The following is a 21,005-nucleotide window of genomic DNA, read 5'->3' on the forward strand; positions in this document are numbered from 1 at the left end:
TTTAAGTGTTTCTCGTGCTAGATTGACCTGCAGAATCATATTCATATGTAAGTCAATAAAAATAATAGTTAGCCCCAATCAAGCAAGAACAAGAGATTGACAATTTAATCACTCAATTGAATCTGCCATTTTATACCGGAGCACTTACTAGCAATTGGCTAGCATGCATAACAAACACATTGGAGCTTTCCAGCAACTATAAGATGATAACTCTCACAATAATCAATAAACACGAACCTCCCAAAATTTTACAAAAGCAAGTAGAGACTAAACTAACAAGTTGACACAAGAGGCCTGATGTAATAGAGACACAAAATTTGAAGCACCCAAGAAATAGTCGATAACCTAAAATTACATCTTTAATTCTAGAATGATTCGTGAAGAGTCTTGCTTACCTTGTCATCCTCAGGTTTCCCAGGAATGTTAAGGTCAGCAGAATACATTTCAGCAGAAAAGCATTGTGGTGTGTCCAAATGGATAGACAAGCTTCCAAGCCTAGTGTCTGTAGTGAACCATGCAGGAATACTCACCTGGAGAAGCCAAAATACATTTAAAAAAAAAAAATGTTCCCAAAAAAACTTAGCATTACAACTAGCAAATAGAGAGAAAAAAACGCATCTATACCATCTCAAACAGTTCTTCCTTCTTCTCTTCAAATGAAACCTGCAAATGCGACATCCTACGTATAAGTGCTATAAAGCCAACCAACTAAAAGAAAGTATTTTATTATTATATTTAGTTACTATTTAAGAACTTCCTAGTTGATGCAACTAATTTATTCTGAAAACCTTGCCATAATCCTCAACCACAATTCCCCTGGTGATCTCCCATAGCTTAACCGAGTCCGCTGTATCCTATCAAAGATAAGTAACAATAAAATTACATTATAGCTATGGACAATGAAAGACAACTTGAAATGTCAAATCTCAATAGGTATTCACACACACACACACGGAAAAAAAAATAATAAAAAAATGTAGCATTTAGAAGATGGAGGCAAGCTTCAAGATCACCTTAGTCAGGATATGCCGTCTGTTGTTTAAAATTTCATGCTGAACAATTCCTGGAGTTCCAGGAATCGTAAATGATGGTTCTTTGTAAACAGGTACCTGGAAAAATGTCAAATAGTCAATACCACCAACACCAAAAGAAAGAAACAATCATATACAAGAAACCAAAAGAAAATCGCTGAATTAGAAGGCCAGCTAACATAGAAGTATGACAGTTTAATATAAGAGAAGGATATTAAACACATTAGTCATGTATGGAATAAATAAGGCTATGAATGACTCACGGGGGTAGATCCTTCTAAACAAGCTCTTGCCCTGGAAAAGGACAAATTGCCAGCCAAAAATGAACCACCTTTTTGAAAAACCTTCTGTGGGTTATGTCCGTCAGCCGGCCACATATGCACCGAAGAATCAGTTGTTGCAACCCATATGCTATCATCATGCAATGCAAGTTGCAAAATAGGGTGTTCTTTTGTGCAAAGTAGCACACTCTCTCTTGTTGCCAAGTCTGTTAGGTATAACTGAAATAACATCCAGAATTGTGAAAAAGAGAACAAAGACTATATCAAATCAAATAAAAATTTAGGTAAGATTGTAGAAGCAAATCATCCAAATAAGATTCAACAAGTTCCTCTGAGAAATGTTACATACAGAAAGGTCCCTTCCACCACTATAAACATGGCTGAATGTTGGCGTGCTGGCAAGTGCCCAAACAGAGTCTGTATGCACAGCATAGGAATGTACACAACGCTGCTGACCAAGATCCCATAGTCTAAAAAGAGGGGAAGGGGAAGAAAACAAGTGAAATAAATCAAAATATGAACACTAAGTCCATTTCTTTTTTCTTTTTCTTTTTTTCATTTTCTAGAAGTCTATCCACATTTTTGCTAAAAAATGAATACAACTGTCCCCAGATAGGGAAAATCATAGCCCTATAGAATAGGGAGAAGTTTTCCTTCACCACACTGTTAAGGAAAAGGGCAGCCATTGATGGCTGTCCTTGTCTCCCCTTCTCTACAGTATGAGGTCAATAATACCCATGTACTGTAGGGAGATCCCCTATAGAAGACATCCCACACCCTTGGTCAAGGGATTCACCCTCGACCGTGGTTGTGGGAGAACTCAGTCCATAGAATAAAATCTTTTTGTTTTAATATAAAAACAAATTTGTTGAAAATGAGAATCTTGTGGAGGAAAGTGAAAGTTTACAAATCACAGATCTTTTCAAACCCAAACAATCCTAATCCATAGTGAGCTCACAGTTGCTCACTATGATATCAAACATGGTCAGAACCCTTGAGAACTAAAACAGACACATATCAATAAAATATAAAAGATGAAAACCCCCAGATAGAATATTGAATTATGGTATATACAATTAACAAACAACAATACATACCTGATCATAGAATCAGAGGATCCTGATAAGCAGAAAAAAAAAAAAAAATGAAAACAATTGTTAGGCTATATAAAACAATGAAACGGGATAGATAGTCAAGAAGAGTCCCAAACAAATAAATCTATGACTAAAAAACTCATATATCTAAATCCAGGGAAGGTTTCTGTTTTGGGGTTCCTTCGGGGAGATTCTTTGAAGGGGCCCACACAATCCAACCCATTTAATAAAGCATTCTGGAAGGTTGAAATACAAAAGCAAGAAAAATAATGCAATCTAAGGGCCCGTTTGATAACGTTTCTACCGTTTCTGTTTCAAGAAACGGCAGAAACATAAATTTCCGTTTCTAAAAACAGAAACAAAAACAGAATTGAAGGTGTTTGATAAGTCATGTTTTTAGAAGTCGATGGTAACCAGTGAAAGAATTGCCACAAGTCGTTTCCAAAAACGGTACTTGTTTCGCCTGGGTCATTTCTTGAACCATAAATAAGTAAAAATTTATATTTCTATTTCTAAAAATAAGTGAAACGAAACAGTTTTATCAAACGCTTTTTGCTCCGTTTCTTCTGTTTCTGGAAACAGAAACGGTAGAAACGCGTTTCTTGAAACGTTATCAAACGGGCCCTAAAATCTAGTCCTGCTCCAATTGTCTAACAAAAAAACTGGAAAAGTTAGAGAAGTCAGGATCATTGTAAGTTTGGGAACAACAATAACATAGGAACAGATACGCACAACAATTAAATGGACCATATGGTAATAATACGTTTCAAAAAATAGGTGCAATGAAACACGTACGGCAATAATACAGTATGCGTTTAATACGGTCGCTCTGTAAATATCCGAGAGCAAAAATACAGGACTAAAACTGATTGTTTGAAACTAAATTTTAATCTCCAATGCTTTTATGGACACTAAAATCCAATCTGATTTTCCAATTTGAAATCAGTTCCCATTCTTTTGGATTTCCACATTTAATATTAATTAAATTTAACCCCTAAAAAGGGTATGGTAGAAAGAACTAAGAAGAGAACCAAACCTCATCTCGTCTCATCACTTTTACATGTTCTCTTCTTCTTCTTGGTACGAAAACAGGGTTCAAGAAGATGGAGAATAAGTGTTTGCAATCGTTCATCCTAGAGATGCACTTGGATTTTCTTGAAATTTCTATGGGGGATACAATCTAAGACCGGTCACAGATCATTTTTAAGGCTCAAGAACCTCCTCCCTCCTCCCTTCAACTCATCTAATTTCTCAGATGCAGTATTGCAAGAATAGAGGGAGGAGAACACCCTTGTCATTTCCCTCTTTCTGATTCTTCACATTGTCCAGCTGCAACTACGTTTGCCAATAATTGTTGCCCAATTCAAATGGCAATTGTATCCTAAATTTCTTGGAAAGGTTTTCATTTCAACCCCTTTTGGAGAATCCCGCCCTTGGCCATCCTTGTCCATGTGAATCATCTCTTTTGAATCTTTTTTGCTTCTCATTAAAAACTATTTGTAGATGCAATCGCCCTCGATTGGGTTTTCAACTACCAATGGGAAGAGAAACAGAGAAGAGGAAGGGTTGATTGGGTTTTCAACAACCGATGGGAAGAGAAATGGAGAAGAGAAAGAGAGCTGGGGGTATTGATGTCTTACCTATCGCCCTTGGTCGCTGGCCATGGGGAATGGAGATCGAGAAGACTGGGGCAAGGGTTCCTCTTTTTTTTAGTTTACTTAGATAAGGGAAGAAGAATGGTTACAATTTCAATCGACTAGGGTTCCTGATAGAAGATAGGAGTCGGGAATCGAGATTTGGCCCAATTAGCTTAATCTCATTTTTTTTTGGAACCCAAAATTTTTACTGAGTATCTAACATATTATTCATGTATAATACGGTTATCTTTAAAATACGTGTATCAAACGGTTTTTTTGGATTGATACGCCAAATTACGATATTTTGAATTAAACGTTTGGATACGCTATTATACCTGTATTTACTAACTATGGTCAGGATTAACAAGAATTTTTAAAATGGTATTGTTCACATGGGTTTGGATTAATTCCATGAATAGTTCTCAAGGCATCACCTAAGCGTTCTGGCCTTTCTTTCTTCTTTTTTGGGGGGGGGGGGGTGGGGTGGGGGGTGTGGGGGTGTGGGGGACCTCTTTTGTGTCGACTTATTTTTTTACCCCCTCAAACGCCTTTGTTCACCTAGGCACCATGACAACAATGTTTCATGAATATCTCCTCATAATTTGTTAGCTTTGAGCCAATAAATTTTTCTATTCATCAAAAGAAAAAAAAAAAAAAAAAGGTCTTGTTTGTTTACAGGGATTGAAAACTGGAGAACTTAGAAGTGTGGATGAAGCGGCAGATATGACGTAGAATGCATTGTTCAGGCACTGCTGACTATTTCCATTTAGAGGTTATATGACAAAATTCAAGGAAACCAACAAACAAGTGATAAGATGAGGTAAAGACCATTGTTATGGGCTTGATGTGCAACAAATACTGCATCCCTGAGTAACGATTTTATGAAAATTGAGCATTCAATGGAGATGGCAAAAAGGCAATGAGGTTGTGAATTAAAGTACCCAGAAAAGAATTGACCATTGATGCATTAAGAGAAAAATTAAACCAAGATAGAACAGAATGGAGAACAGAATTCCTGACAGCTCGAAAAAGATTAGGAAGGCAAGAAAGGATGTAAAATTAATGCCTTGGCAGAAGATATCACCACAACAGCTAAAATGGAATGGAAGAAAAGGATCGATGAAACCAGCTAAGAATGAACAAGATCTTCTGGGGATAGGTGCTAGATAGCATGTGCAAAGAAAAGGTTTACGAAGCCCTCACTTTCACACATGAAGCACTTGATACACGGAACTCCTCTCGTTTCATGTGAATGAACACAGTCAATTAGACTAAGATCTTGCTAACATGAACAAAAAAATAACTCTATCAAATAGAATGAAATTTCAGTGACCAACCTTCCAGTAGGATCCAGAAGGAGAGCCCTTATGTTATCTGTGTGCCCCCTTAACTTCATAGTCTTTGAACCAGTTCTAGGATCCCAAACACGCACAACCTACAGAGAACAATAGGTTACTGAGGCAGCTGATACTCAAAAGAATTATTACCTCCAATTTCCAAATCATTAATTAATTCATATGACAACAACAAGAAAACAGAGCACAAACATAGCTAATTGTTAGCCTATGGTAATCTAGAAGTAAGCATTGAAAATAGGAACTAGGAAGATAACATCAACCATCAAAACGTACCTTCTCAGTTCCACCAGAAACAAGTAGGCTTCCATCGTCATTCATTGCCAATGCATAAACGGACTCTTTATGACCCTTTGCAGCAATAGGACCATATCCATGTGACTGGTTCGGGTGGAGTGAAATGCTGCTGCTTGGACTACTAGAACGTAAACTTGTAATGGGCAGCCCAGAATTCCCAGTGCCCATTAAACCATTTGAACTATCATCTTCCATTACATCAGTGGACTTTGAGACTGGAACAAGTGCAGCTTCAAGGTCCCAAATGAAAACCTCCCCACCAAGGCCACCAGAGGCAACAATATTGCTCTAAAATGCATGACACTACAAAAGGATCAGAAATTCATAGAGACCATGCAAAAAGTAGTATGGATAAGCACATCCAGCACCATCGAATCTAATTGAAATATAAACGGTATCTCTACAACAAAAGTTACTATCATGCAGGAAATGGACCTCAGATTGAGTAAGAAAATACATTTTTCTGGGTTGATGCAAGACAAGTAACATAGTCAGAGTGTTGACGAAGAGTCCTTGTACAAGTCCCATCAGACAAGCAATTCCAGGTCTGAAGTATTCCAATAGAACAAATTAGTTAGTAATACAGAAATGACCGCAAAAACCAACAATAATTCACTGAAGCCAATGAACCTTTAGGGTGGTGTCTGAGGAGCATGACACAAGGATGTTATCACCTGCAAGGACTGCATCATTGACCTACACAACCAAAAGAATTATATTATAACTAATTAATGCATGAGCAGCATACTGGGCATCCAAGACTTGAAAATAAAAAGAAACGAGTCAAATAAATAGAAACCATAGCACAGAGCAATTGACAAGGTAAATTAGAACCTAGAGCATGAAAAAATGTCCACTGACATCAAAACTGGATCAGAAGTAACAGAACATAGTAGATGAATATTTCAAATACCTACTTCAGAGATGAACAAGCACAAGCAAATATTATGCCCCAATTCAATCTTCCAACAAAAATCTGTGATATGAACTAGTTGTAAATACACTCGTGAATCATTCCAGCAAGTACTATTCCAACCATTTAGGGCCAGTAACCTGTATCCCACAATTCCACTAACCAACTCTATCTAGGACTGTATCTTCTGCTATAACGTCTTGCTCCACTAACTCAATCACCTTCCTTGCCAACCTAACCTTTGTAATTGATGCAGTTGCCTTAGACTGTGATCCTATATGGAAGCCTAGGCGCAAGCTTGGAAGACCCACAAGGTGCTGGTGGCAGTCCAATGGGCTGAAATTGACTATTGGTTAGTTATTTTTATAGGTTGGGCCTATTATTTTCTTGGGTTTCATTGTAACGTGCAAAATTTTTAAGCCGATCAAGAGGGGGTAATGTTAGTACATGGGATTAGTAGTTAAGTGTTTGAGTTAGATTAGGATGCTTAATAGCTTTTAAGAGTTCCATTTCGAGTTTATTTACTTTACATCAGTATAAAAGAGTGATTAAGAGTCCTTTTATGAGTTACTTTAGGCAATGTTTGTTTGCCGGAAAAAAGTGGGGTGGGAATAAAGGGGTAGTACAACTTTCCATAAAATACCAAAAATGACTCTTGTTTGGTTACTGTTGTAGGAAACTAAAGAGACAACCATGCTTAAATCAAGGGGGACTGTCTACCTACGTGGCAATCTACTTCTCCCACACACCACTCTCCAAAGTCCCACCATTTTGGGTAAGATTTCAGGGGAAGGAAGGGAAAACTCTATGCTAATGGTGGGGGCCGAGGAGTGGTGTCTAGAAGGGAAAACGCTATGTTCCTTGACCATAATCGAAGGGAGGTTTGCTTGAGACAATTTGGGGCAGAAGGGTGTTGTAGCAACGGGGGCTGAGGAGTGGTGTCCATGAAAAAAGTCACCGATCCTTACACTACAAGGACAGTAACTGCGATGACAGTGACTTCTCCAACCCCTTGAGCTACGATGATTTCACCGATCCTTTATGCTACAACAAGGACGACAAATACAGGGGTGATTAAGAACTTCAATTGAAACAGAAAGTGAAGATTAAAGCTTCCTTGTTCTATCAAAATCCTCAATTTTGGGCTTCAGGGTTTTGGTATTGGAATGGTTGGAGGAGGAGAAACGATGGCTTGGCAGCCCTGTGGAGGAATTCTTCTGGGTCCGCCGGCTCAAGACTTGCAGATAGTGATTTTGGATGGAATCCATAAAGCCCATCATTCAAATTCTACCAAGAGCAGCTCCAATCCACTCTAGAAAGCATAACTCCTCAGTTCAAAGAAATAGATCAGTTGAATGCTGAATCGACAGATCAATAGAGATCCGATATAGAAAGACTGAAGTCTGAGTTAGAGAAGGGAAAAAGCTTGTAAGGAAGTGTTCTTTCTGTCCCATCTTGGAACTACTTCAAGAGGTGTAGGTATTAGAAGAAAATCCCCAAATTGGATAAAACCTTGATGCGGTTCTTTCAGATTGATGTGCCTGTTGATATCTGGCTTGACAATAAACATATTCTGGTCGATCTGAGAGAGATGATCAGGAAATTTGATGTGTGAGTTTGAAATCGGATAGTTCTAGATCAGATGGTTCCAACACCGGTCCTCAAACCATGGACAAGGTTTTTGGATTGGACGTGCCTCTGATGGAATTGAAGATGCTACTGTGACGAAGAAGAAGATTAAAAAAAAAAAAAAAAAAAAAAAAAAAAAGGGGGGGGGAAGAAGAAGAAGAAGAAGAAGAAGCGGTTGAAATTGATTATTCATTTAATGTGAGGCACACAACTTCACATCTCATCCTTACCTTTGCGTCCCTATTCTGTTGTTTAACCCCACTACAAATGGGGTCCGCAACTTTACCTTTCCCACCCCCTTTTGTCTGGCAAATAAACGAGGCCTTAGGAATTTTAGGTCTTTATATATGTAATATATCCCCCATCAATTGGAGATTATTTGAGTAAAGCATATGAGTTCTTATAAAGAGCTTTGCAGCTGCTGGCCTAGGCATATGGTATTGGTATCCCAGACCTAATTTCTTGATGGAGGGCCTGTAGAGAAAGGGAAGAAATCCCTGAGTGAACTCAGAGTTGCAGGGAAGAAGAGAAGAAATCACACAAAGGGGGAGGAAGAAAGTCACACGACCAATTAAAACCAACAAAGTTTCAACCAAATATTCAATTCAATTCAGCATTGCCATACCCATCGGTTACATGCCTTTATATAATAAACTGAAATTAAAATTTGCCAAAGAAAAAATCTAAGACTGAAATAGCAACTTCTAATTTGCTTCCTAAGTTCTAACTAATGAAATTAGAAACAAAATAAAACTTAAATTGGTAAATCCATAATTAACTAACAACTAACCGAAATAAAAGATCACATATCTTCCCAAATAAAATAACTCATTATTTCCTAGATAAAGTAAATCCTAAAATATTCTATTGATCCCAAAAATCAAATCAGATCCAGTTCGTCTTGGTTGAGATTGCCCAAAGGGTCAACCCGGTTCAGCCTCAATTCTGCATCATTTCTTCTATTCTCCACTCTCCTCTCCTCCCCTCTTTTCTTCTCTTCTCTTCTCATCTCTTCTCTCTTCATATCAATCTCTAGTTCTGATTCTGTTCTTAGCATAAAATCAAATCTTTTTTCTGGTTTCTTGAATTCCTTTTCCAACTAGGAATTTTCTGAAACTTCAAATCTAACCATTGGATTTCAATTAAGCTTCCATAGTTAGCAATTGATTTCTATTCTGAATCTTCTTACGGCTTCAAAATTCAAACTTGAAAACAATCTCCTGTTTTCCTACTACAAGTTTGATTTTGGATTAATCGATTTTCAAGTTGTGTCTTCTAAATCTGATTTAAATTTCTGACTCTCATTAAGCTTGTTATTTGGTATTGAATCAATTTCTAACCTTGTTTGTCTAAACCTTCTATCAATTCTCAGATTTGGGAATTCCTTCTTCCAGTAGGAATCTTCAGATCCTAAGAATATGACCATTGGATCAAACCTGATTCTGATACTGTATCCTCGCATCCAATTAGAGCCTTTGACCAGAATTTTGCCTGAACCTGACTCTTAGATTCTGCAAGCTGATCTCCCACAGTCCCACTGGATCTCACTGGTTCAGGATTAGCACTGCATTAGTAAGATTACAGCATCCAACTTGAACCATCAACCAAATCAATCTCACTGCTGCAGTCACAGGTCTTCATTGCACACTACCATATCAGTCAAATTTTTCCATCTTGTCACCAAACGGGCTAGCTCTCCTCACTTAGAACACCTCCATGCCTAGATCCATGCCACCCAACCCCAATGACTCTCACTATTTTTGGCAACATGTTGTGACGCCACAATTTACTTTTTGCATGGTACTCAGAAAAAGAGGGCAGAGATCTTGACGCAACAGTAAGGATGCTCCATTGCAACAGGGTGGTCGCAGATTCGAAATGTGAAACAGCCTCTCCACAAAGCGGGGGTAAGGCTGCGTACATCTGCCCCTCCCAGACCCAGCAGTGGTGGGGGAGCCTCGTCCACTGGGTATGCCCTTTTTTACAGTACTCAGCAAAGAGAACAGTAGAGCATTACAACCATAGCCTCGTGCACTGGGTATGCCCTTTTCAGTTCAGTTCAGTTCGAATTTAAACAGTTGGTTTCAGTTAAGTTTATCAGTTCCGGTTCAAAATTGACCTCCTTATCCAAGCTCTCTCCAAAGATTTGGGTCGCCTAGACGCCTTGACGACTATAATAGCCTGCTTATTGGAGGATAAAAAGGAGATATTAATATGAGTTGGTAAGAAGATATTTCATATTTAATGGAATTTATTGTCTTCAAATTAATTTATTCAGACCATTTTCCATGTGCTGCATAACCACAGGGACGAGACAACTGCCACACGATGAAACACAGAGATAAATGTGAAACCAAAGCCAGCTAAAATTAAGGTTAGAAACCAGCTCCATCGACAATAAACGTGCTATTGAAAAACATATAAGTACACTCCATATTTATCTCTCCCTTTCCAGATCACAGCCAAAATTATTGGGGAAAAAGGATTCCAAATTTGAAGATATAAATAAAAATCCAAAAAAAAAAAAAAAAAAAATCTAGAACATTGATCCTTAAATTTAAAAAACAAGATCCACGCAGTAGAATGGAAAGACGTGAGGATCATGCACCAAAGCCCACCTTGAGATTAGCAATAAGGGTTCCTGTTTCGAGGCTTTTAATGACGCAGATTCATCATCAAAATGGGCTTGTCGTATTAGAAATAAGTTTGGGATGGGTTATATATCTGTTGGACCTCTAGTTCCAATGGTTTTCTTTGTAAGGGGCCACTTTAATGAGCCTTTAATATGGGTATAGGTTAGACATACGGGATTAATTAAGTTAATGTCTTTATTTCTTTATTTTACTAGCTATTAAGTGTTTTAGATAGGCTGGATTAGGATTATATAATCCTAGTCCTGTTTTGAGTCTATTTTCTTCATAATTTCAGTTTCCTAATCAGTTTAGGTTTCCCAATTAGTTAAGGATTGGGTTAGGCCTTTCCTTTTTAGTGTCTAAGTCTATTTTTGAGCTTTCTATATAAGTTTGTAAGAGGGACAAGCATGGTACACGAATTTGATTAATGTAAACTGCTGGTACTGCTGCTCCTCTTCATGTGTGAAGACTTCCTTGTGTTTGATTCGATTGATGTTCTGTAGTGCAAAGCCCATATGGTTCGATATTGATAAGCTTCTCTACAAGCTACTGGTTTTCTTATTCTTAGAAATTTTCAATCCTTTATTCCGTTGCTACAACTGTTGCTCTTCAAATTTTCCATTAATTTGTTCGAAGTCTTCTAGTTCTAGAAGGTTGGATGCAAGGCTTTTTATTTAGCAAGTCAGCCATCTGATCGCATTCAACTTTTGACCAGACCCACTTTTTCATTAAAAAAAAGGGATCTTCTTCAAATCTGAGACAATTCTGACAGTCAGATCATGAGATATTTGCATAATACCGGTTCTGCCACTCATTTCTCAGAAATCGAATCGAGTCACTGTTTTGTGAATCAAGTTACCTTCTGAAATCAGAGATCGATTGGACCTGTTTGACCTAATTTCTGAACTCTAACTTGGGACTGGACATTACCATAATACCCTCCATCGATTACCGTTACTGTTCATCATATTTGGTTGTTGTTTGTTCATCAGTTGTCGTTGTTACACCTGATTTGTCCTCTGACATCAGATCCTATCTATTTTTGGTTACTGTTTTTCAGTTATTCAAATGCAGTACCACATCACTTAATATTAATTTTCATCATTGTCATATATTACTTGATCGTTTTTTTTTTTCTCTCAACATAAATATTATATATTCGTTTTTCATAAATGGAATGGAATAGGGAACTAGGCTAACTACTTCTATCTTTTGTACTCTGCTTTCTGCGCTCTTCCTGCCGCCATTCCTGGCATCAAGGAAGGAATGGAATAAGGGCAGCCCGATCCTTGACTAATTAGGGAACACTCATGCTCATGAGGCTTACCCTTGCTTTTTAGGCAAGAGGAGCACTCCATGTCACACCTAGCATTTAAAAAGAGCAATATTTCAGACAAATTGAAATATTACTGATGCTCGCATCATTTCGGTTTAGAGAAAATTGAAAAGAGATGGTAGTTTATAGAAAAGTACAAGCAAAAAAGAAAGGAAAGAATCACCCCCCACCCCAAAAAAAAAGAAAGAAAGAAGAAGAAGAAGAAGAAGAAGAAGAAAGGAAAGAAAAATACCCAGTCAACATGAGACTCAAATGTAGCAGAGCAGGTAGCAGAATCTTCAGCCAGAGCCCATCTCTTCAGTGTTCCATCTCGGCTTCCAGTAAAAAGATAGTCACAACCATCAGGTACTGACGTCCTTAATACTGCCAAGCAATTTACCCCTGCACAATGCTGCAAATAGACAACATGTCTAATTAGAGTGTTATAGCTGACAGGAGAACTGCAACCCATGATTAAAATCCCATCCTAGCACATAAGGAATTTTTCCTTTTTCTTCTCAAAAATAGTAATATTTTGCATCAATAAAAATAAAGAGAGTCATAATGCTAAGGCCCTCTGTGGTTGCCAGGAAAGTAGCCAACCAAAAATCAATTTCTATTGGAAACCAATTATGCGAGTTCTAGGTTGCCTGAAAATTCACTTTCTGACAGAAAGTGATCTTCTGATGTACAGGCAATTTCTGTCTTCTCTACTGCAAAATTTTCCATCGTCTTCTGATGAAAATCACTCTCTCTTGGAAGATCTCCCACTTTCTATCTAATAATTAAAATGAGTACACTATTTAACTATTTGACATTATGCATAAAACGTGAAATTTATTTCCCTCTCTTTCAAATTTAGAAGATAACCAAACAGCTATAGCAAACCTAACTTTATTTAAATTCATTCTTCAAATTTGCTTTTATTGACTTTCCTAATTTTGTGAGCAACCAATGGAACCAACAGGAGAGAGATCCAATGCAAATCATACCAATAAATGTGGGAGCACATGGCAATATTACCATCATCAGGTTATGGGAAAATCTAAAATGAATCTTGACAAATAGATGATGATAAAAAAGATGGTGAAGAAGGCAGGTTCATCAAAAAACTATACTCCATTATTGGACTTATTATATAAAAGCAAGTAAGTGCCGTTTCAATTTCTGAAAGGCTCCGTAATGAAACTGACAATGAGAATGAAAAGATGAAATCATGACTTCACCTTTGTGCCATCAGCATCATTCAGCACATACGTCAACCTCTTTTCCTTCCTTGGGCGGGATGAGTTAGATGTGTTCCCCGCACTACCCACACGGTGCATTGCAGAAACCCTGAACAGATCACGGAAATGTTAAGTTTAATATTTAGGCACCAGGTTCACTGGTAGCATCAATAGAAGCATGGGTTCAACCTCTTCACTTCTAAAATAACTCTGTCAAAATGCAGGCTTAGCCGGCACATTATTGAATCATATGATATGGCTGTGAACAAGCAAAGCTGGACTCAGAATTTACCAGGTCAGCCACCACCTTAAAGTTTGGCTGAGAGTCAACTAAAGCTCATTAGAACCCTAAGGTTCAAGGCAACAAAGCTTGAGCTTTCTGCTTACTAGAGTTAATTGCATAAGCTCATCTTGCCAAAACCTAGAAAGATAAGGCTGTTCAGCATAAGAGAATGGCATCCAGAAACCACTTGGAGAAGGCCTGAGGCTCGTTTTCATCAAAAAACGAGAAACAAGGCAAAAGAAGAGCAATCCAATATTATTCACCCAAAAAAAAAAAAAAAAAAAAAGAAGCAATCCAATATCACCGGTAAGGCGGTAAGTAGCAGAGTCAATCTTATAATTACTTTGGAAGTGGTTTAATTGGAATTTTCATCTGTTCAGGGAACTTCTGTAATTTGCAGGAGTCAACTGGGAATGACAAAATTCCCGGCTAACCTACCCCCACCCTCAAAAAGGATAAATGTTTTTAGGAAGAGGGGTTTCATTGGATTTTCTTATGTTAAGGGATCTGCCCCCTCCCCCAAAATTCTTCTCAGTCAAATTCAGTTGAATCAACTTTTTTAGCAAGCAGACAAACTTCCCAGCTAGTCTTGTGGATTCATGTGTATGTGAGAGCTTCAAACTCCATTTCTTAGTTAGAGCTTAAGCCTCTTAGCCACCCTAATATTCTCCCTTCAGCACCTTCAAACAACCAAGAACCACACCTTATTAAAACCTCAATCAGCCCCCATTTCAGTCCTCACACACACTGGAACAATAAATTAATTTTCTATAGTACCCAGTTTCCATTAATCTATGTCAGAACCCATTAGAGCTCATTAGATCTCCATCAAACTCTATACACCTTACTTCTGACCTAGTTTCTTCACCAACAATAAACCCTAACCATAGCTTTCAAGGTGATGCCTTGGCATCCAGGTGCCTTTTTGGTGTCGCCTTGCATTTAGGCCCCCTCAAACACCTTGGCTCGCCTAGACATCTATGACCCTAACCCAACATACCCCTCTCTGTCTCTGTGTGTGTGTGTGTGTGTGTGTGTGTGTGTGTGTGTGTGTGTGCCTGTGTATTATGTGGTGCTTAATTTCACAATTTCTAGGCCTACTGCTGTGGAAAGCACTGATTGCTTTCTTAAGGGTATTTGGTGTTAATTATATAGGTTTTGCATGAATCTATGTAGCTGACCCCATTAAGTTGGGATAAGGCTGAGTTTTTTGATGTTGTTGTTGTTGTCTATATAGGTAATTGGTGCTTAATTAATTTTATAGGTCTTTGGTACTTAATTAATCTTATAGGTCTTTGGTACTTAATTTTACACGTTGCAGGTCTACCATTGTGAAAATATAACCTTATATCACATCAAAACCTCTCTGTTAGCTCCTAGCCAATAGCTTTCTTAGGACCGTTTGGTGCTTAGCTAAATACTTTCACACTTTGAAGGCCTACTGTTGTGGAAAGCTAATTCTACCACATCATCGAAATTTCAAAAGTTCTGTTGAACATCCATAAGCAATAGCAGCTCCAATAAGCAATTTCAAGCACATGTGTTCTTTTATCTAATGAGCTTTCTTCACTTTCAAATCCATTCTCTCATGAGTTTTCTTTACTGTAATAAGAAATTACATGAATGAATATTTATACAAAAAATTGGAAGGCATACAGGTTTCTCCCTCTTTTAATAAGCTTTCTGTTGCTTCAACTAAGTAGTCTGGTTTCCCTTGCATTCCATCATACAAGTATTGGATACACAGACATTCTTGAGCAAATGATAGTCTTCGCTAGACAATGCCTGCACAGCATTCGGATTAATAATAATACCCTTTGAAAAACACTATACCTTTCTCCAGTCTCTTCCATTAAGCCCCTCATGCAAAAGAAGGAAACTTACTAGTTAGGGCCAATTTGTCCTTAGAGATTGCAATTTCATTGCTTTAAAACTTTCAAAACTGCATGAATGCCATAAAGCTTGACCTTGTGCTCAAGTTGGGACCTGGGATCAAATACAGTCTTCGCCTCTAACACATAACACCGACAATCGTGTGTATGCATGCAATGCTCAACACTTGGATGGGTTAGAGTTGGACGATCATGTAGAGGAAACCAATGACGAGAAGAAGAGACTCAGGCATTATCACTTCCATTGTGATTTCCAAGCTTGAGTAATAAAAAAGTTACAAATGTGGAAGCCTTTATGGATTTTAAGAGTCAGTGCCCACATTACTTCATTTCGTAACCATCAAATATAAATCCTCAAATCACATTCTTTGATGATCCCCAAAAAACCTCAAAGCAACCTATCAAAAACCAAAAACCTCGAAGCAAAGTATCAAATGGATTTTGGCATTCCCAACCATAAAACCAACCAACTCACCACCAAAGATAGAAATAAATCCACATGTCCCCCCCCCCCCAATTTAAAACAGATACATTTTTTCGGGAATCTTTCGTGATATGGCAAATTTGTGTAGCCTATACCGAAGCTTTAAAACATCTTTATTAGTTTACCAATGCTGGGCAGAATTGAAAGTTCTTGGTATCTCAGTTGCTTAACTATCTTTTGTCACGAGAGATGGTTGTATTACTCACTTCCCAGACAATTCACTGAGAACATGCATCTATCATATCACATTTGAGAAGTGCTTCAAATTTTCATAATAGAATTGACAAATCCATTAAGTGGATTAAATTCCTAAAGACGATAACCAAAATAAGCTTACTATAACTGGTGCAGTTTGGAGGTTACTTCATCTTACTAAGTCATCAATGTCTTTTAGTTCAACCTTTCTGTTAAGGTAAGTAAGCACTATGCACTCAATTTGGTTAGCGGAAACTATGACATTTCCCATTAACTTTTGCCAACTAAGTCCGAAGTTAAACTCAGTCAACTAGTAAGCATAAATTATTCACTGCTTACATGTCGATTCACATTTTGAATTATGCATTAAAGATCCTGCACCACACACACACACACACACACACACACAAAAGAGAGAGCATGAGAGAGAGAGAAACAATCTCCGCTGCATGTAAGACCAGACTCTTATAAAATCGATATTCACAACAGCAACACCACCAATGATTGTGCCTCGAGATTCCATGACTGTAATAGAACCTCTGAAACCGATCCAAAATATATTAGGGTTTTCAACGTAATTTAAATGAAAAAAAATACAACAAAAATAACCCAAAAATAAAAAGCAAACACATTAAAAAATAATAATAATAATAATAATAACAAGGGTTCCAGAGGTTTAAAATGACAAAAAAGGTTGTAGATTACAGCTGATAACAACTACACAAGCCCTAAAAACAAGTTCCTCTTATATTGTTTCCTTTGTTTCCGTTAAATCCATCAAGATCAATAAAACTATGTTTTGCACGACCGATACTGCAATCGAAGTGACAAACCAATACTAATCATATAGGTATCATATAAAAAGATGGAAAAGAAACCAAAAAATAAAAAAATCCGAGACGACAAATCTCATCTGTCCAAACTGCATAGAAACGAGAGAAACCAAAAAAGGAAAGAGAAATTCAGAGAAGAATAGAATCGAAGTCCAACCTTGTTCAATTCAATGGGCGACAACTTCGAGAGTATCGCTCCCTTTCTACTCTTGAAGTTCTGCGGGGACGAACAGCGAGGTCAGTTCAGAAATGGAGCCGAAGACATCCTAAGCTTCGTTTGTAGTTAATTAGGGAGAGAAACGAGAGAGAGAGAGGGAGTGGCCTTCGATTTTATTTTACTTTTATTTTTAATTTCTGATGAGAACATTTGACTCAGTTTGCCTTCGCCTTTTCCACGTCATATATGGGATAAGGGTAGTTTCGTCTTCTTACAAAGTTTCTCACGGGACGAAGACGATGCCCTTTGGCTGTGGTGATCGAAAGTCGAAACACAAAGTCGAAGAAACAATACGGCTCTCCTCGTCCAATCGAGCTTTGACTGTTAGATTGTTGGCGTTTCGCCAACGGTGTTTGCTTTACCTGTAATAGTTAATTGTTAGCGTTTGTGAACAGCTTACATATACCGGCAGTATGTCTAACTTTTTTCCCACGTATGTTTTGGAGAGATGTGTATCTATTTTTATTTTTTTTTAGGTGGGAGAAACATATAGGGGCCCACCATACTTGTATCTTGATATGTGATATGTGAAAGAATCCGTGTATGAACGGCCTATGTATCTTTAGCTTCTTTTGTTTTTTTTCTTTTTTTTATGAGTATAGATTTAGCATATGCTCTCTCACATAATGAAATGTAAGGTCTGCATTGACAAATACTCTCTTTTAATGATCCATGTCGACTCTATGGGCTCGTGTGGAATATACCAATCTTTGTAATGCCATTAGTGTGACGTGTAAATTCCTACTTTTACTAACATCACTGGAGAAACCTTATTAATTAATCAACAACTTAAGTGAAGCAATGAAAGTCTTAGCAACACCCGCGTGAAATGCACATGAAAGGAACATGCATGGTCAAGATGTAAATGTCTCAAATGTTTGATTTGGTTTAGTTTCATTTGTTTTTATAGAAAAAAAAAATCTTTTTACAAAATCCCAATCCAATAGCCATTGGTTTGATATTATTGATTTCTTTTAACAGTTTCTTATTAGTCTGTTGTTGATATGATCTCAATTTTCATATTAAAAAAAATAAAATTTACTGGTTTTTTTTTAATCGATTTTGATCCAAAATTTGGTTTCGATTGATTTGATCGGTTGGTTAGTTGATGGTTTTCAAAAATCAAAACATGTACTTACCCATGGCGAAAAGGGTTTGATTTTAATTATATTTGGTCCCTTTAGCTGATTTGGTCATATTTTTTACAATCATACTAAGATGTGTATAGCCTATTGATGATAAAATCTACTTTGTCCTAACAAATATGGGAAGCAAGGAAGGGATGGATGTTCCATGAGGTATAAGTATACCTATGATTAACCTTGGCAAAGTTTAAAGATGGCACATAAATCTAATTTATGAGTTAAACTTTCTTTCTTTCTTTCTTTTTTGGGGGGGGGGGGTGCGTGGGGGTGGGTTCAGCCCTTAGAGTAAGAAGTTGGACTAAGCACAAAGGGCCTTTATTTTGTATACATATTGGAAATTCATGCTATGGACGATTGTGTTATAGTAGTTTCTCATGAAAATTCTGTGTTAGGGCAAATTTGAAGTCTAGCCATGCAATTTTTTTTCTATTCTATTGAGTGTCTATTACATAGACAAAAAAATGAATGTTTTAAGAATTGGCAGAAGATTAACGAAATGGATGATAGAACAAGATACCACACAACCAGGAATGAGGCTAGAAGGATCGTGGGGAAAGCTAGAACAAATAAGTATGATGATCTATATGAGAACCTTAATACAATGAGGAGAGAAAAAGAGATGTATAGGCTAGCTAAAATAAGAGAAAGACTAAGCAGAGACTTTGATCAAGTTAAATGCATCAAAAGCGAAGAAGGCAGAGTGTTGATACGAAATGAGGACATTATGAAGAGATGGGGTGATTACTTTTGTAACCTACTAAATGGAGGTATTGTGACTAAGAGGGTGAACCCAGCTATAGAGGGGAGTAGACATGACACTGATCGAACTCTGGAAGAGCTCGATGGACATTTACCACAAGTTGACGAAATCGATCTTAGAGAGGCCATACGAAGGATGAATATAGGGCGAACGATAGGTCAAGATAAAATCCCAATTGAAGTTTGGAAGACTCTGGGAGGATATGGGGTTGGTTGGTTGACTAAGCTGTTTAACATGATATTGAGTACAAAGTCAATGCCAAATGAGTGGAGAAGAAGCATTGTGGTTCCGATTTATAAAAACAAAGGGGACATCTAAAACTACAATAACTATAGGGGCATAAAGCTAATGAGTCACACCGTGAAGCTATAGGAAAAGGTTATTAAAGCTCATCTATGAAAGAAAACCAAAGTATCGGAGAACCAATTTTGTTTTATGTCAAGGAGATCAACAACATAAGCCATTTACCTCATAAGGAGGTTTATGAAAGTTTTTAGAGCCCACAAAAATGATCTACGTATAGTATTTATTGATCTAGAGAAAGTATATGATAAAGTCCCGAGATAACTAATTTGGCATGTCCTTCAAAATAGGGGTCAAACTAACTATGTGGATATAATTAAGGATATGTATAAAGGAGCGGTGATGAGTGTGAAAACGATAGACGAGCAATGTAACGAATTCCCGATCATTATTGGGTTACATCAAGGATCTACTCTAAACCTTTATCTGTTTGCACTCATTAAATGACTTAACCAGGCACATCCAAGACTCAGTATCGTGGTGTATGCTATTTGTGGATGATATTGTACTAATAGATGAAATTGTGGATGGGATTAATACTAAACTGAAGCTATGGAGATCAAACTTGGAATCAAGATGTTTTAGGGTAAGAAGAATTAAGACATAATATATGATGTGCCCCTTCAGTCAATCTAGAAGAGGGGAGGGAGTGGTGAAGCTTGGGGAACATTAACTACTTCAGAGGGACTGTTTTAAATACTTGGGGACTATCATTGACAAAGAGTGGGATATAGAGGATGATATTGCTCAGAGGATTAAAGTTGGGTGAATGAAGTGGAGAAGCGCGTTGGGAATATTATATGACAAAAGAATACTCATTAAACTAAAGGAAAAATTTTACAGGATAGTTATACGACCGGCTATGATGTATGGAGCAGAATGTTGGGCAACTAAAAAAAGTAATGTGAACAAACTTAGCGTAGCTGAAATGAGAACGTTGAGAGATATGTGCGGAAATATCATAATAGATAGGGTAATGAATGAGAATATTAGATATGAAGTGAGGGTTGCACCGATCCAGGACAAACTCTGTGAGAGCCGATTAAGGTGGTATGACCATGTCCAACAGAGACCAATGGAGGCTCCAGTACGGAAGAGTGACCATATTTATTGGGAATGCGCTAAAAAAAGTAAGGGCATACCTAAAATGACTATTAATGAGGTAGTACAAAAAGATATGCAACTTGTAGGGCTCGATCCTAGTATGACTTCGGATAGAGTTTTGTGGGGGACAAGGACCCGTATTGCTGACCCTTTAAGGGATGTGTCCATGATGTGTATCTATATTCTACGTTACCTTCTAAACTTATCCCCATGTTTTTCTCCTTTTAACCTATCTTCTACGAATAATTTAGCTTTATTACTTTCTACTATTTTACAGCATTTGATCAATGTAGCCAACCCCATCAGTTGGGATAAAGTTATGTTTGTTGTTGTTACATAGGTATATGATATGAATATTTACTAGGTTTTTCTTAAGCC

General features: G+C 37.5%; 1 protein-coding gene across 1 annotated transcript; it reads right to left on the reverse strand.

Annotated features, from left to right (window-relative positions):
• Nucleotides 1-3: 3 nt before the first annotated feature.
• On the reverse strand, nucleotides 4-17,435 carry LOC122056907 (WD repeat-containing protein 48-like; the record flags this gene model as incomplete). Its single annotated transcript, XM_042618879.1, has 15 exons — nucleotides 17,256-17,435; nucleotides 13,412-13,520; nucleotides 12,439-12,597; nucleotides 6,326-6,391; nucleotides 6,153-6,242; nucleotides 5,675-5,983; nucleotides 5,381-5,478; nucleotides 2,410-2,445; nucleotides 1,662-1,782; nucleotides 1,295-1,531; nucleotides 1,014-1,109; nucleotides 789-854; nucleotides 625-663; nucleotides 396-530; nucleotides 4-27 (listed from the first exon to the last, which is right to left on the reverse strand). Coding segments are annotated over exons 2-15 (1,575 nt in total), but the record flags the coding sequence as incomplete, so codon positions are not given.
• Nucleotides 17,436-21,005: the final 3,570 nt, after the last annotated feature.

The sequence above is a fragment of the Macadamia integrifolia genome, chromosome 12, assembly GCF_013358625.1.
Source record: "Macadamia integrifolia cultivar HAES 741 chromosome 12, SCU_Mint_v3, whole genome shotgun sequence".
Taxonomy (NCBI): Eukaryota; Viridiplantae; Streptophyta; class Magnoliopsida; order Proteales; family Proteaceae; genus Macadamia; species Macadamia integrifolia.